General features: G+C 45.0%; 1 protein-coding gene across 1 annotated transcript in view; it reads right to left on the bottom strand.

The window, feature by feature from the left end:
- The window catches only part of OTOS (otospiralin), a 67,014-nt gene extending 49,179 nt beyond the window's left edge, over window positions 1–17,835 (bottom strand). The window contains exons 1-3 of the mRNA XM_069215449.1: window positions 17,731–17,835; window positions 16,482–16,544; window positions 15,692–15,718 (exon numbers count right to left, since the gene is read on the bottom strand). Coding sequence (XP_069071550.1) covers window positions 15,692–15,718; window positions 16,482–16,539 — 85 coding nt within the window. The 5' untranslated portion in view covers window positions 16,540–16,544; window positions 17,731–17,835. The remainder of the gene's footprint in view (window positions 1–15,691; window positions 15,719–16,481; window positions 16,545–17,730) is intronic.
- Between the last annotated feature and the right edge of the window lie 651 nt (window positions 17,836–18,486).

The raw sequence follows: 18,486 nt of genomic DNA, 5'->3' as shown, positions 1-18,486 counted from the left end.
TGGCAGCAACGAAGGTGGTTTCGGTGCTGTGGTTGATGCAGAATACAGACTGGGAGATGTCCAGGAGGTTTTTGTACTCCAGGTATTCCATGAGTTGATAGATGATTCCCCTTTTATGACCTTGGCGGGAAAAGGGTGCAGAGAGATTGGACGAAAGTTCTTGAGGTTTTCTGGCGTTGGCGGATGGTTTCTTGAGGAGAGGTTTGATTTCAGTGCATTTCCATTCATCGGGGAAGGTGGCTATGGCGATGAATGCAGAGAGGATGGTGGTGAGTTTGTTGCTGATTTTCTTGCTCCCCAGGTTGAGGATATGGTGTGGGCAGGTGTCCGTTGGCGCTCCTAAGTGGATGGAGTTCATGATGGCGGTAGTGGTTTGGGCGGTGAGCTAGTCCCAGTTGGTTAGTAGGTGGTCGGGGTTTGCCTCTGTGAGTGTGACGAGGCTGAGTATGTCAGTGGCCATGGGTAAGGGGCTCGATGTTTTTGTAGATGTCAAAGATCTTGTGGAAGAAGTCCGCAAGGGAGTTGCAGAGTTACTGGGAGGGGGTGATGATGTTTTCAGAGCTGAGGGGTTACAGAACTCTCTGACAAAGTTGAATAGCTCTTTGCTGCAGTTGGTACTGGCCTAAATGTGTTTGGCAGGGGTGCTTTTTTTTGTCCTTATCAGGAGATGTAGGTATTGGTTGAGCAATGTTTTGGGGGATGTTCGATCTGTAGTGTCCTTGCTGATACACCATCTTCTGTCAAGTTGCTTACAGTAGCGTTTTGCAGTCCTTAGTTCTGTGGCATACCAGCTGGTCTGTTTAGAAGGGCTGTTAAGTTTAATAGGCGTGATGGGTGTGACTCTGTCGGCGCAATTGATAATCCAGATGAAAAAGTTCTTGACAGTCTGTTCTAGGTTGGTTGAGGTGTCTGGGTGGGAGGAGATGAGGGTGTTAGTCCATTGGCTCTCTGATACTTTGTTCCAGCTTAGGTGAGGGATGCTGGGCAGTTTGGTGATGATGCCAGGGGGACCAGTGATAGTGGAGTAGACAATGGTGTGGTCTGTCCTGGTGAGCTTGGTGAAGTGGGTGCCCTTGGTTCTGTTGCTGGCTGTAAAAACGGGGTAGAGTGTGTGTCCAGCAATATGCGTGGGACTGGGGACTTTTTGAGTGAGGCTGAGGGTGGCGAGGCTCTCGAGGAGATTGGTGGTGTTTTTGGCATCAGGGTAATTGAGGTGGAACTTGAGGTCTCCTAGGAAGATGTAGTGCTTTGAGTTGATGGCGAGTGGTGTGATGAAATCAGTGATGGCATTGCAGAAGCTGGGGCGAGGTGCTGGAGGTCTGTATACAAGCAAGTCTCTGATGGTGGTTTTGCCATTGGTGTGGAGTTGGAAATTGCGATGCTCCATGATTGGAGTAGGATCAGTGAGTTCCTGTATCTGGACCTTGCGTCTGACTCGCAGAATTGCTTGACACCTTGCCTCTTTAACTGTTCTATTGTTTTTAACCAATCTTGTGGGACATTGTTTAAGTTTGCCTCTAGTGTCAGCAGCAAACCTATCCTGCCCATGATTGAAGTGCTGTCCTGTTTTGACTTTATGGGGCACCCAAAGAGGGATACTGTGGTTGTACAAAACTACAGCAAGAGGGTAACTGTTTTTGTGGATGGCTGTTAGCATTGGGCCCAGGAAGCCCTATTTTTGTGTACATGAAGAATTGAAATTAGCATATGCAGAAGATATAATTAGATTTGCTCCTCTGCTCCCATGGATGGCAGTTTGGAGCAACCAGCATGCTGCTTTTGATCACGAAGTGATTTTGGATTCCTTAAACTTTAAGCATGGCCACAAGAATCCGTGACTTGACTATGTGAGGCGAATCACTGAATCACTGGGCAGACCTGAAGTGTATACTTCCCCTCAAGCTCTGAGTAAGGGCGAACGCATGAAGGTCAAGGAGTTATACATTAAGTGCGCCTCAGATGCTAGATAGAGGGTGGCCCTGGGAAAGTCAACCTTGAGATATTTCTTGGTTATTAAAACCAGTGACGGGCCCAGCCTTATCTTTCACTTGTGAGGAATCCATGGGAAAGGTCCCTGCTAACTAATTTTTGAATAGGTTCAATTATAACTCACCTTTGTTTTCCAGCTGGCCAGTTTGATGCAAACTCTACAAGAACATGCCCATGTGATGGCATTTCCCTTTAAGCGCTGGATCACTTTACCCAATTTTGAACACACTATGAACCATTGCTCTGCAGATATGTTTGCCCATTCTTAGAGCCTGTGGTTTCTAGCAATACAGACAGGCCTTTTTTCATCTTTGAATGCTCTCTGAGTGACCTGTAAGTTATACTGTGGGCACCTTCTTAAAAAGTGGAATGTATTGGCAGAATGCAGCACATTTTTAGCATATTCTGATTTTAACATAATGTTTATCTTTGAACCTAACTATATTTAATGTTTTTAATGATTTTGCACATTATCATGTAACTATGTATCCTTCATATGTAAATATGTATCCTATATACAATCCTCTAATATTATATATTGTTATGTGTATGTTTAATTCATTTATAACTATTTTTTAGTAATGGAATAAAGGTTTACAACAACAACAACTTCAAGTTACAGTGATTCAAAATCAATATTGTGTTTTTTCTCTGCACCAGTATTAATCAGATTTTCCTGGGATGTGCATTAAAAGTAAAATACCTATGATGCACCACCTATTAAGCATTCACACTGTTTGCTTGAAATTATATGTGATGGTAATGTTTTTTGGCAAATGTAACACTTTTGTAGCAAACTTGAGCTATTATATTTAGGTGAGGCATGCTTTCTTTTTTCTCCATTTTAGTGTCAAGCCTGCGCATTCATGTGTTAGTGCATGCCTCTCACTTGAAAGACTCTGTTGTATACAGAAAAGGGCTTGGAGTCCTCTTGTTGCTTCCCATTTGTTGGCTTCACATCACTCTTTGTTAAAGTCTCCTTAATTGGCCTGTGCTGGCCAAATGTCAGTTCTGATCCCTTCTGTGGAGTGAGGACCAAGCACAGATTAAGGAAAGGTAACCCCATAGGCCGACACAAGCACACCCTCCCTGGTGTTCAGCTGGCACCACGGAGGGCTTGAAAAAATCTTCTGGTGCTATATATAAGTGCCAATAAAAATTTCGAGGTAACTCTTGCAATTACGTTCCTGCTACAGAAAGAGATCAGACTTTTGTCTAGTGGCAATTTTGATGCCATAAAGCAGCTCAGAAGGTTTATATGCCTGCTGCAAAGAACAGATCTGTATTTTATGTGAATGGCTGAGTGGATTAGTAAAGCGAGCCATTACCTGTGCTTTAAAAAAAATGAAATGCATGTGCGAGGGGGGCTATGAAGAGATGAAGGGCAATTTTGCTGGTGGTAGTGAGAGAATCCAAGAAGGAGGTCATGGGAGGGTTAGTGGCAAAAAAATTGTCGCACTGGGCGCCACCAGAGTTAAAGGCTGTGAGGTGGAATTAATAGTGTGTCTTTTTAATTTTTTTCTGTGTCTTTAGAGAAGCTGCTGATTGAGGGAATAAGTGAAGGTAAGGTGACTGACATTTACAGTTTGCACACATCACACGCACACGCCCAAAAGCAATTTTGTCACCATATCTGCCTTCTATGTAGGCTAGTGTTTTAGAGGGACAGTTTAGCCAGTAGCATAGATGACGGCTCATTGGATGACTGCTGCTGATGTCATAACTCGGGTTATGGCGGACAGATCTGAGGCAGTATCAGAGACTGAGACAGCATCTGAGGGAGAGGAAAATGGAGCAGATTCTGGGAGTGATTTTTCAGTCCCACCCGACAGCACCCCTTCCAGTGATTCTGAAGGAGAGAGATGATGAGAACAGTTGTGCTGTCCCTTCACAAGCACAGTCTGTGCAACGGGACAACAGCAGGTTAGCCCAACCCAGAGAGCAGCTGCGTGCAGCAGCAAGCACAGAGTACTCTCTTGGCAGCCCCCCAATTTAGGTCATCAACCAATTCCACCTTTTACTGGTGACACTGGATGTAAAGTTGATAAAGCCAACTTTTTGCAAGTCAACTATGTCCCTCTCTTTTTGGATGTTGACTTCCTTGAGCAAATTGTACAGCAGACAAATTTGCATGAAAAACAATTTCTGAGGGAGCATGGAGGCACTCTAGGACCCCGGTCTAGGTCAAGCCAGTGGACTCCCACTTCGCTGGCAGAGTTGAAGATATTTTTGGGCCTTACGCTCGAAATGGGGTTACTGCAGAAACCCACCTTGCAGTCCTGCTGAACGACTTGCATGGTTTGGATAACCCCCATCTTCACACTGGGCTGCGACAGGGAAGGCCCCCAATCATACTGTGGAGACATCAAAATTATCTATCACAAAACAACCTGGTTTTGGGTCCTGGGCTTGGCGGCCATATAAGAAAACCTACCAAACCTAGACATTTCTGAAAACTAGACACCCCGGGGAGTCCACGGAGGTGTGGCTTGTGTGGATTTCCAAAGTTTTCTTTTCAGAATATCCTGCAAAGGTGAAACATTGAATAAAAACTCTATTTTTCCTTGCATTTCTGTCACGCAAACTACAGGAATATGTAGGGATCCACAAAATTTCTACCACTAGTGTTTCCCCACTTGTGTGCCTGTGCCTACTGCCTGTGTCAGGAATGGATCACCCCAGGGTCAATAGTAGCCCTCATGTAAGTACTACCATTGACCGTTGTGCGATCCATTCCTATCACGAGCACTAAGCCCAGACCCACCAGTAGGGTAGTGTTTTTATTGGGACAAGTTGTTGAAAGCTGTGTAGTAAGCAGTTTGTGGATCCGTGCATATTGCTGTATTTTACGTCACAGAAATGCAAAGAAAATTGTGCTTTTATTCAACGTTTTACCTTTGCATGGCATTCTAGAAAAAAAAATGTTGGGGAATCCTCACAAGCGATACCTCCCTAGACTCCCCCTGATGTCTACTTTTAAGAAATGTGTGAGTTTGATAGGTTTCCCTAAATGGTTCCCGATCCCTGGGCTAATTATTACACTCACCTTAGTTATCCTTATTACCACAATATGTTTTAGGACTTTCCCTGTCGTGGGTACTTGGCCTACCCATACAAGTGAGGTACCATTTGTATTGGGAGACTTGGGGGGTGTTGAGTGGAAGGAAGCTTGTGGCTCCCCTCAGATTCCAGAACATTGCATCGCTGAAATGTGAGGAAAATTAGATTATTTTTTTTAGACACATTTTAAGGTTTGCAAAAGATTCTGGGTGACAGAACCTGGTGAGAGCCCCACAGGTCACCCCATTCTGGATTCCCCTATGTGTCTAGTTTCAAACAATATAAAAGTTTGCTATGTTTCCCTATGTGCCAGCTGAGCTACAGCCCAAAATCCACAGCTAGGCACTTTGCAAAGAACACGCCTGTTTTCAATGGAAAAATGTGATATGTCCACGTATTGTTTTGGGGGGGTCTCATGTTGGGGACACTAGGCTTACCCATATAAGTGAGGTACCATTTTTATTAGGAGACTTGGGTGAATGCTGGGTGGAAGGAAGTTTGTGGCTCCCCTCAGATTCCAGATCTTTGCATTGCTGAAATGTGAGAAAAATGTGTTTTTTTAAACAAATTTTGAGGTTTGCAAAGGATGCTGCATGACAGAAGTGGGCAAGAGCCCCACAAGTCACCCCATTCTGGATTCCCCTAGGTGTCTAGTTTTACAAAATGTATAGGTTTGCTAGGTTTCCCTAGGTGCTGGCTGAGCTAGGGGCCAAAATCCACAAATAGGCACTTTGCCAAAATCGAGACCGTTTTCAGTGGAAAAATGTAATGTGTCCACATTGCGTTTTGGAGCGTTTCCTGTCTTGGGCAATAGGCCTGTCTACACAAGTGAGGTACCATTTTTATTTTGGAGACTTGGAGGAACCCAGAATAGAAGAACAAGTGTTATTGCATCTGTCTGTCTCTACATTTGTGCCTTCCAAATGTAAGACAGTGTGTAAGAAAGAAGTCATTTTGAGAAATGCCCTGTAATTCACATGCTAATAGGGGTACCCCCGAATTCAGAGAAATAGGGCAAATAACCACTCCTTCTAAACTCCATATCTTGTGCCTATTTTGGAAATACATAGGTTTCCTTTATACCTATTTTTCACCCTTTATATTTTACCAAATGAATTACTGTAAAGCCAGTATACAATGAAAACCGATTGCAAGGTGCAGCTCATTTATTGGCGCTGGGTACCTTAAGTTCTTGATGAACCTACAAGCCCTATATATATCCCCGCAACCAGAAGAGCCCAGAAGACGTAATGGTATATTGCTTTAAAAAATCTGCCATAGGTGGAAAACGTTACAGAAGAAAACATAAAAAGAAATGTCTGATTTCTTTCAACTCAATTTAAATATTTTTTTATTTGAACCTTTACTTTCAATAGGAAAACCTTGAAGGATCTACACAAATGACCCCTTGATGAACTTAGAATGTTGTCTCCTTTTCAGAAATGTTTAGCTGCCCAGGGTCTACCTTTCATTTCACACCCTTTTCTGTCACTAACTGGAAGGTGGCTGAAAGCACAAAAAATTGTAAAAGTGAGGAATGTCCCAGTAAAATGCCAAAACCATGTTGAAAAATGTGTTTTTCTGATTCAAATCTGCCTGTTCCTGAAAGCTGGGAAGATGGTGATTTTAGCACCACAAAATCTTTGTTGATCCCATTGGCAGGGAAAAAACTGATTCTTTCTTCTGCAGCATTTTTTCCCATTTTTTTTACAAATAATCCATATTTCAGCTGTATTTTGGCTAATTTCATGGTCTCCTCCAGGGAAACTCACAAACTCTGGGTACCATTACATTTCCCAGGATGTTGGGGAAAAAAGACGCAAATTTGGCATGGCTAGTTTGTGTGGACAAAAAGGTATGGGGGCCTAAGCGTGAACATCCATAAATTGCCCAAAAAAAAGGACTGGGGGGGGAGGCATGAGCTAAGGGGTTAATCAGTGCATGTCCGCTGCTTCCAACGTGATAGTACTATTTGTTTTTCTGACGTCGTGGCACCATAGACAGTATTGCAGCTTCACGCTAGCATTCCCTTCCTTTTGTTAAAGTGCCGATCCCCTTAGCTTTCCAGGTATGAGTAACCACAGTGCCACCTAGTGGCTCCCTTAAATGCTTAGCCTTAGAGTGTGATATTCCACAAAGAGAACAAAACAATTTTTTTACATATAGCCTAACGCTGATCATCCCGCTTTATAGCTAAAGCGTGAACTATAAATGTGCAAAAGGCATAAGAATTTTGGGAAAAACGTACACTACTTTCTAGACTCCTCAGTGGCACAGACGGTGAAAAAACTGTCGTGTCAGTTTTATCAGTATCACTTAAGTCTACAATTAATTAAAGCTTTGAAAATAAAGTAAGATATCTATTATGCTTAGAAGCTGTGCGTCTTTGTTTCACTGACAAACGGTGTGCTTTACCAGTTGTTGGCAGTTTAACAAAGAAAATCTAGCGAACTTGCCACTGAAAAGAAATAAGTGGATTTAGATGAGAACTCCAAACAGCAGCAGTAAAACAAAAACGGACTAATCATTTACTAATGTTGAATGTCAGCCAATCAGTGATTACTTAATGAATTTTTTTGACCTTTAATGTTTGACATATTAGTCCACAATGTCTAGGGGTCATTGCAAAGTACATAGGTTTGTGTTTGTTCCCGTGGCCAGTGCCATAATAACTGAAATACGCTTCTACTCGCTGTCAGTGGAACGCATTGTGCTATTACACTTCTGCTTACTGTTCAGTGAGGGATGTAGTTCACAAGTAGTGTCACTGGGTACAGACACACAATAGGGACAGGTAAAAATGATGTTTCATGTTTGGCCTGTGTTGCCTCTCAATCCAGTCTTCAAACCATGTGCAGTTACAATTTCACTAGTGGTTAAGTCTGTTTCAGTGTCGAGAGATTAGGGATACTGTTATCTGCTGAAGCAGTCAATATTTTATGTTGATGTTACTCCTTTGTTTACATTTTTTTTGTAAAAGCCATGCATCCTGTCACATGTGGAGAGGTGCAGGTCACTGCTGGGGAGAGAGACAAGGACCCTTTTGGGTCAATTAATGAATGTTCAGTGTGTGGTTGACTATATACAGTCTATGATTATTTCCCACTTACACTGCTTCAGCTACGCATTTTTAGGGTAGGGCCTGTGAGGGCATGCGTTGGCCCATGAGTCTCACTAGTGAGACTCTGTTGTCATCTAAAAAGGGCTTGAATCCCAACCATTTTTTATCATTTGTTGGCTGTCGTTGCACTGTTCTTTAAAGCCTTGTAATTTGTCACTGCAGGCCAAGCATCATTTCCGTTCCAGTCTGTGGAGCAGAGACCAAGCACTGATTGATTCAAGTTAATCAGTGCCCATCCACTGCTCCTGACGTGATTGAAGTACTTCTTTTTAACTTCTAGTGCCCTGGAAACAGAAAGCGTGTGACTGGCAAAAACGTGCCCAGCAGGACAAACAAAATTTCCAATTTTTATTTCCTATAATTAACTCTTTTCTTTTATTTTGCCAAGTCTTCTTTTGTCACTTTGCACTCATGTTTTGTTTTATTTTTCTTGTGAGTGCTGTTCTCAAAAGATGATGATTATCATGTTCTAAATATTACAAAACAACATTGTTTCTTTCTGCTGTGGAATTTCCGAAATTATGCCTTAAAACATAATCATGCAGCACACCCCAATCGACCTGCCTCCAATCCAATCTGCCCCACTCCAATTCAAACCAATCCACCCCAGCTCACCCCAAAACAATCCACCCCACACAATCCAGTTGACCCCAAACCAATCCAATGCACCCCACTCCCATCCACCTCACCTCATTCCAAACCAAACCACTCATCCAAATCCACTCCAGTCCTCCCAATCCAGCCCACTCCAATTTGCCACATCTGCCCATCTTCAACCTGCACCACTCCAGTCCCAAACAATCTACATGACTCCAACAAACAATAACCTGCCCCACTCCAATCTGCCACACACCAATGCAAAACAATCTGCCCAACTTCAATCTAATACAATCTGCCCAACTCCAATCTGCCCACTCCAATCTAAAACAATCTGCCCCACTCCAATCCAAAACAAACTGCTCTATTCCAGTCTGCCCCAATCCAAAACAATCTGCCCCACACCAATCTGTGTACTTCAATTCATGATAATCTGCTCCGCTCAAATCCAAAACCATATGCCCCACTCCAATCTCAAACAATCTGCCCCACTCCAATCTGTCCTACTCTAATCCAAAACAATCTGCCTCACTTCAATCCAAAAACAATTCGCTCCACTCCAATATGCCGCAATCCAGTCCCAAACAATCTGCCCCATGCCAATCCAACACAATCTGCCCCTCTTCAATCTAAATTAATATGCCCCACTCCAACCTAAAACAATATTCCCTGAGCAAATCTGCCCACTCCAATCCAAAAGAATCTGCCCCACTCCGATCAAAAATAATCTGTTCCAATCCAATCCAAAACAATCAGCGCCACTCCAATCTGCACTGGTCCAATCCAAAACAACCTGCCCTAAATCAATCTGGCCCACTCCAATCCAAAATAACCTGCCCCATTCTAGTATTCCCTACCTCAGTCTGCCCCACTCCAATGCAAAACTATCTGCCCAACTCAAATCTAATACAATCTGCCCAGCTCCAATCTGCCCACTCCAATCTAAAACAATCTGCCCCACTCCAATCCAAAACAAACTGCCCTACTCCAATCTGCCACAATCCAAAACAAGCTGCCCCACTCCAATCCATGATAATATGCCCCACTCAAATCCAAAACAATCTGCCCCACTCCAGTCTAAAACAATCTGCCCCACTCCAATCTGTCCTACTCTAAACCAAAACAATCTGACTCACTTCAATCCAAAAACAATCTGCTCCACTCCAATATGCCACACTTCAGTCCCAAACAATTTGCCCCTTGTCAATTCAACACAATCTGCTCCTCTCCAATCTAAATCAATATGCCCCACTCCAATCTAAAACAATATACCCCACGCAAATCTGCCCACACCAATCCAAAAGAATCTGCCCCACTCCAATCAAACAGAATCTGCTTCACTCCAATCCAAAACAATCGGTGCCACTCCAAACTGCACCGCTCCAATCCAAAACAACCTGCCCTAAATCAATCTGGCCCAAACCAATCCAAAACAATCTGCCCCACTCCAATCTAAATTAATCTGCCCTACTTCAGGCTGCCCCACTCTAATCCAAAACAATTGCCCCATTCCAATCTGTCCCACTCCAAGCCAAAACAATCTGCCCCACTCCAATCTGTCCCACTCCGATTTGCCCTACTCCTATCCAAAACAATGTCCCTATCCTAGTCTGTCCCACACCCATCCCAAAAAATCTGCCCCACCCCATGCCAAAACTGCCTGCCTCACTCCAATGTGGCCCACTCCAACCTGCCCAATCCAATCCAAAACAATTTGCCCTACTCCAATCTAAAAAACTCTGCCCCACTCCAATCCAGAACAATCTACCTCACTCCAATCTGCCCCTACCTAATTCAATTCACCTCACCCTAATCCAATCCACCTCACTCCACTCCAACCCACCCCACTCCAATCTACCACATTCCACCCCACAATCCAAAACAGTCTGCCCCACCCCAATCCAAAAACAATCTGCTCCACTCAAATATGTCCCACTTCAGTCCCAAACGATCTGTCCCACGCTAATGCAACACAATCTGCCTCACTCCAATCTAAATCAATTTGCCCCACTTCAATCTAAAACAATCTGTCCCGCTCCAATCTGCCCCACTCCAGTTCGAAACAATCCACCTCGCTCCAATCCAAAAAATTCTTCCCCACTCCAATCCAAAAGAATCTGCCCACTCCAATTCAAAACAATCTGCGCCACTTCACTCTGCACCACTCCAAACCAAAAAACCTGCCCTACTTCAATCTGCCCCACTCCAATCCAAAACAATTTGCCTCATTCCAGAATGCCCCTCTTCAGTCTGCCCCATTCCAATCCAAAACTATCTGTTCCACTCCAATCTAAAACAATCTGCCCCACTTCAAGCTGCCCAACTCCAACCCAAAACAATCTGCTCCATTACAATCTGCCTCTCTCCAAGCCAAAGCAATCTGCCCCACTCCAATATGCCCCACATCCTGCCCTACTGTAATCTGTCCCACACTCATCCCCCAAAAATCTGCCCACTCCAATCTAAAACATTGTGCCCCACTCTAATCCCAAACAATCTTCCCCACTTCAATCTGCCCATGCTAATACAAAACAATTTGCCCCACTCAAAACAAAAAAAAAGTCCCACTCAAATTTGCCCCACTCCAATCTGCCAGCTCAGTACAAAACAACCTGCTCCACTCCAATCCAATCCGCCTCATCTCAATGCAGTCCACTCCCTCCATACCATTTCACTCCACTCCTGTCCACCACAATCCACCCCACTCCAATTCACCCCACACTAATCAAATACAGCCCAATCCAATTTAACCCATTACAATCCAATCCTCCTCCGACCAATCCACCCCACCCCACTCCAGTCCAATACACCACATTACAGCCCGCTCAAATCGTAAACAATCTGCACCACTCCAGTCTAAAACAATCTGCCCCGCTCCAATCCCAAAAATTTGCCCCTCTCCATTCCAAAACAATCTGTCCCACTCCAATCTGCCCCACTCCAATTCAAAATAATATGCCCCACTCCAATCTGCCCACTCAATCCAAAACAATCTGCTAGTCATGGTTACTCTGCTAGGGCAGAGGAGCTTCCCCACACCCGCCAGCAGCAGAAGCTTCCAAATCTTTCTCAACAAAAGGATAATAAACTATGTTTATTATCTTTTCGTTGTGAAAGGGGTGGGGCATTGGGGGTGATGAGCAGTGACAAGAGTGCACTGTGCACTCCCCTCAGTGCCCATGTGTGTTTGGCTGGCCGTCTCAGGCCGGCTAAACACACAAGCGCAGTGTGCTCTCTCCAGCCCAGCACTGTGTTGCCGGGCTGGAGAGAGCAGGCACAGGCTCCCAGTCTGCCTGGGAGCACCCTGCTAGGCACTCCAGCCAATCCTGAGGCTGCTCTGAGCAGCCTCAGGATTGGCCACAGGGCAGGCTGGAAGCCTATGTCTGCAGCGACGGAAGAAAGAGTAGTGGCGCAGCTGTCGTTCAAGTAATTTTTTTTTAAAATTTTTTTTTAAAATGATACAATTTTACTCCCTCCCATCAATCCCCCCATAGCCCGCTCGCCGCACCCGCAATGCCCCTTGAGCACAGCGAGCTGCAACTGCAATCTGTCCCACTCCAAACTGCCCTCTTAATCCAAAACAATCTGGCCCATTCCAATCTGCCCCACTCCAGTCCAATCCACCTCACCCTAATCCTATCCACCCCACGCCATACCATTTCACCCCACTCCTGTCCAACACCATCCATCCCATTCCAAGCAACCCCACACAAATCCACAAAAACCCAATCCAATCTAACCCACATCAATCCACCCCACCCCACCGCAATCCACCCACTCCAATCCAGTCCACCACAATCCACCCTCTCCAATCCACCCAACACCAGTCCAATCCACCCCACCCCAGTCCATTCCACCGAACATCAATCCAACCCACTCCAATCCAAAGCGCCTACTCAAATCTATTTCACCCCACTCCAATCCATCCAACTCCCATTGAATCTACTGCAACCCAATCCACCCCGCTTCATTCCATCCCACTTCAATCCTTCCCACTGTAATCCAACTCACTCGAGTCCAATTCACCTTAGTCCAGGTCACTTCAGTACAATCCAGTCCACCTTAATCCATCCCACTCCAATCCAATCCACTTCACAGCAATCTCATTCACCCCACTGCAATCCACCCTACTCCAATCCATCCCACTCCAAAAATCCACCCCACTCCAAAAGATCCACCCCACTCCAATCCAATCCACCCCGCACCAATCCAGTCCACTCCACACCAATCCAATTCACCCCACTCCAATCTGCCTCACTCCAGTCTACTACACTTGAATCCACCCACTGCAACCCTCCCCACTGCAATCCAATCCACCCACACCAATCTACCTGAATCCAATCCACCCCGCTCAATCCAATCCACCTCTCTCCACTCCAATCCCCCCACCCCACTGCAATCCAATCCACTCCACTCCACCGCACCACAATCAAATCCACCACATTCCATTCCACATCATTCCACCCCACTCCAGTCTACCCCACTCCAATCCAATACACCCCAGTCTAGCCCCCAATCCACCCCACCCCACGCTTTTCCACCACACTCCACATCAATCCAGTTCACTCCAGTCTACTCCACCGACCCCAATCCAATCCACCACACCCCATGTAAATCCACCCCACTCTAATCCATCCCATCCAGTCCACCCCACCCCTGCCCACTCCACTCCAGTTCACCCCACTCCACATCAGTCCAGTCTACTCCAGTCCACTCTACTCTACCCCAATCCAATCCACCCCACCCCAGTCCAATCCTCCCCACTCCAAGCCAATTCACCTGACCAATCCAATCCAATCCAATCAAGTCTAATCTACCTCACCCATTTCAATCTACCTCATCCAGTCCACTTACTCACCCAGTCCAACCTACCCCACTCCACCCCATTCTAGCCCAATCCAATCCACTACACCCCACTCTACTCCAATCCACCAGACTACCTCAATCCATTGCAATCCACTCCACCCCACTCCATTCCACTCTACACCATTCCCCTCTACGAGGCTGCACTTTATGACACTCTCTGCCACTGAACTCTACTCTTTACTCAACTCTATGACACTCTACTCCCCCTAATCCACTCTACCACACTGTACTCCAACACATCCACTCTCCAACACTGCTCCCCACTCCACTCTACAACACTCGTTGCCACTAACTTTTAGCCATGCTGAACAGCAGCCACACCGGTATAGAACATGGCAAAAGCACATTGCAAAGCCAATAGCTCATGTATATGCGAGACATATTGGCTTTGGCAATGCTTGTTTCATTTTGTTGCGATAAAAACGAAAACAAATTTAACAAGACAGTAGTTTGCCCAAGCCAGAGTGCCTTTGATAATGTTTGCTTAAAAGATGTATTGTTGCACCTATTTGTCTGCACGCCATATGGCGTACCCAGGGATCCCTTGTTCAGACTGCCCGCCATAATCGTGAATTGTAGGTGTGGTTCAGTAGGCAAGTGTCTGCTATTTAATCTGATCCCATTACAGAACGTGCTGGTTTACTCCCGTGCTTATAGCAGGCTGTGTGTGGGCTGTTTAGAGAAGCTCGCACCGATATCCTGTTATCTATTTTAATAAGCAGGGTTGAGGCATTATACAGGGTTCCATCCTCAGGAAGACGGCCCCCAAAGCGAACTTTTAAACTGGGAATCAGGTGCCACATTGTAGAAGGTGTCTCTGTTGTGCAACGTTGTTTGCCCCTCATTTTTGTACCGCTGGTGCACTCTGGTGTTTTAGACGAAGAAGCAGGCACGTGTGTGGGCTTTGTGTCATATGAACCACATTATGTGTGCAGGTGATGCCAAGGAAGTGTTCCTTCAAGTGCATGCAGGGGATGCTGTTGCCCCTGGAACCGTGCTGTATTACAGATGTCGGTGGAGGAGCGCCGGCTGTGTCACACATGGAGTGGTGCACAATCAGTGTGTTGCCTTAAAAAGACACTCCTTTTGAAAAGGACAAAGGGCTGCTAAGAATTCCCCGACATTCCCTTACAGGCAGGTGCAGTCACATGTTGCACCCGCTTATGGGGGGTTCTCAACCCCCTCCTCAATATGTGGCTGGGCCCTTGCATTGAAAGTTCGACCGGCCGGTTCACACCGCTGGTTCACTTTTCGGGGCTGCGCTATCCACACTTTGCAGACAATGTTGCACGTGCACTGAGGAACAGCTCATTTTTAAGTAATACATCACATTAGTGAGACAGTGTATATGATAGTTTCCAGTGCTTTAAATGGGCAGGTACTGTCTGGTGCTGAGTGCCTACACTTCTTCCATTTGAAGGGCAGAGTACCTGCTCTTCTCAGCACTACATTACAATGGATGAGTACCGGCACTTCTCTGGAGCATACAGGTACTCTAAAGAGTGAGTACCTGCACCTCTAGATTTCCATTTAAGGCACTGATAGTATCTATAGACTGGGATTACATAGATTGCCAGGTGCCAGGATATTTTGGAAGAACCTGTTCGGACTACCTACATTACATGCATGCTTAAGCTAAACTGTAATGACATTTTCATATTACATGGATTGCAGTAGTGCTGTCAAAGCTTGCACTGACATAATAAGATTATAAAGGTTGGTCTGGCGCCGATGCACGTTTGCACTGACATTTCAGAAATACACAAATTGCATACTGATGTCCCCTAGCAGTTGTCATAGTGCAAAAGGTGATGCCAAATTACACTAGCGGCAGGGCTTCACAGGTAATATATGTGCACACCTGTTTCTGCTCATCAAAGTAACACGAAGGAGGGCGGGGCTCTTTAACCCACCGCAGAGTTCCAGTGTGAATGGCAGCCAGATCATTTTGTAACTCTAATTTATTTTGAACTCAGATATTCTAAACATCCATATATTACGATATTCGGGTAGAGAGTAGATATGACTTCTCCAAATGTTTGAAAACGAACACCTTACCGTCATCTTCGTGGTGAGGCCTGGACTCTGCAAAGAGAAAAAAAGTCACTGTGAAAGCCTGTCTTGGAGCCAAAAAGCTGCAAGGCTTAAAAAATGTTTTCTCAAGGTGCCAGAGGGTCCGCTCTACGGATGAGAGCAGGGCGTATGGGACACAGAGCATAAAGGGAGCTCTGTGCAGGCCCACAGCTCGCTTCTGTTGCCCTGCTGCTACGGTGACTGATAGGCGCTCTGCTGATGACAGCACAGACAGCAGGCGATGTATGTACGGAAACCTGACGCCTTAGAGTAAGCCTAATTGGGATTGTCTGTTAATGATCGCGCTGCAGCTGTGGAATCTGGATGCCTGTCTACACTAGACTAAGTTGTGTGATCCTAGGCAAGTTGCCTTGTTTGCTTGCGCGCTAGACTAACGCACCCCCTGAAGAAGTCGGTGTTTGTGTGAGCACCGGTGTTTTATAATTTGTAGTCAGTGGCATAACAAAGGCCTCTGCAGCCCCCGCTGTGTGTGTTATGGGGGGTGAGGTGGAGGGGGGGGGGGGGAGCGGCGCGAGGGGTCTCATCACAGTACCCTGAACTGAGAGCTCCTGAGTAAATCCGGAGGGGGAGCCCCACCATGCACTTTGCACGGGGACACGCTCCAATTTCGTTACGCCACTGTTTGTAGTGATGTGTACCTCCCTGAAATCCACCTCCTTTAGCTGCTCAAAATGTGTCCGTGGAAGGGATCAAGCGAGAGCTCGTAGATGTCATGTGGAAAAAATACCAGACGGCCACATTGAAACGCACTTACCGATGAAAGCATTCAGTAGCACGCTGCAGCAAAACAGGCCAACAAAGATGAACTTCATACTTCCTGCGGATGGGGACAGAAAGAAGTCAGGTCAGCTGTGATGGAGGTGCTGAGACAAGAAAGCAGCTTGTGTCGTTTCCCACATGTAATAAACACAACTCTGCGGTAACAGAAGAACAAGGAATCTCTCTCCACCATTCCCATCTGCTCCACACCTGCAAAGCTAGAACTGGTTCACGTATTTTCTCCACGTGAAAAAGGCGACGTACCCTCCCTCTGCTACCTCTGGATTCTGGAGTTCTGGTCTGGGGGCTCCCGCCAAAACATCAGCGGAATGTGAAAATATCCCCATGGGTTAATGGGTCTAATCTGCTGCTAGAACTGTGTACCGTCTAGGTTTCAAACTCGGTTTGGCAGACTCTGTCTTTCAGCTTGCTTTCTGTGTTTGATAAGCTGCCTATCACTGGTTAACAGAAATATGAATAATACCTGGCTTCAGAACTTTCAAAAGTTACCCTTAGAAGAACGAAGCAACAATACAAATTAAACTATTTCATAAACGCATATGAGAAAGTTGTTAGGAAAACATGTTACACTGGAAAATATTGAGATAAATATCTCAAGTAGCAATGATGTCAGCAAACTCTGTTGTCATTACAATTTGCACACGATGGGCAATTTATTTTTGTTTATACATAGAGAAAAAAACTCGTTGAATCTCTATTAACGTCCATCCACTAAAGGGAAAACAAATAAGGCGTGATCATAAATATGACATTCAGGCATCCATATTGATCGACTCCTATTGAAAATAAAAGATGGGATGTTTCGCAAATCGTTTGGCTTGCCCTTTGGATGCAAAAAGAAAAGTGACTTTATATCTTAGCTTTTTTGTCATAAACGAGTTGAGAGATCCTGGACAAAACACTTCATCTTCTCGGAGCTCCGCCAATTCATTTAACTGCAAGAATTGTGGTTTCTAAACTTTGGTATCCCTTGCAATGTATGGTCTATAATAATAGACCATGCTTCTATACGTTTTTATCAGGGCCATAGCGCCCGATGGTCTTTTCCAGAACGTGTATCCAAATGGGACTCATTGCCGCCCACACCCTTCCCTGAAATATTATACAAGTTTTTTTTAATCGGACTTATTTTTATTCACGTGTAATCATACATATTGCAGATCTGTTACAGTCTGGAAATTAAAAATACCAACTTTTAAATACACAAAATATTTGCAATTTACCTTCTTTTCTTCGGTGAGCTCCCGCAGCAGCAAGGTTCAGTGGCTAGCTCTCTTCCAGCACCTGGGACTCAATGGGCTTCTGTTCACTATTGACATCTGGAATGTTTAAAAGGGGCATGAGCTTAGGAAAAGTGCACATCTTGGGCAACCAACCAATTAGAGGCAATTCCGAAACATGATCTGTTTTTTTCATTTCTGTCCCTTCCATAGTAAAAAAAAAAAAAAATAACGAAATATGTATATACTTATGACTGTAGGAAGTTTACTGTTTATTTGGTAGACAAAAATGAGATATATCGTCCAAAGAGTCCAGGGGTTCTCTGACCAGTGGACAGGGGCTTGCTCTAACAATCCCAAGGTGCTATTTTAGGGGGTGGTGTGGTCGAGCAGCCTTATGCTTATCAGAGAGGAGTGTTAGACATTTACCATAGGCACATAGTCAATAAAAGAGGCTCAAGAAGGAGAACTACACCAATTTTCAAAAATAACAAGTGTCATTATGTATATTTCAGCACCAGACTCAGTATGAGCAGGTAAGTACATTTTGCAAGAAAAAACAAATCAGGTTTCAAAAGTTGACAGTGAATTTTTTAGAAACTGCAACTTTATCCTATGGAGAAAAAAAACAAGTACTACATACAGATAAAGTACAGGACCAATCTCCTGGACTTAAGGTGAGTATGGTGCAAGGTCCAAGGCCATACTAACAGGTCACACTGGGCAGAACTGGAGCGGCTGGTAGCAGAGGTGCAGCAC

The sequence above is a fragment of the Pleurodeles waltl genome, chromosome 11, assembly GCF_031143425.1.
Source record: "Pleurodeles waltl isolate 20211129_DDA chromosome 11, aPleWal1.hap1.20221129, whole genome shotgun sequence".
Taxonomy (NCBI): Eukaryota; Metazoa; Chordata; class Amphibia; order Caudata; family Salamandridae; genus Pleurodeles; species Pleurodeles waltl.
This window is presented reverse-complemented; position numbering and strand designations above follow the sequence as displayed.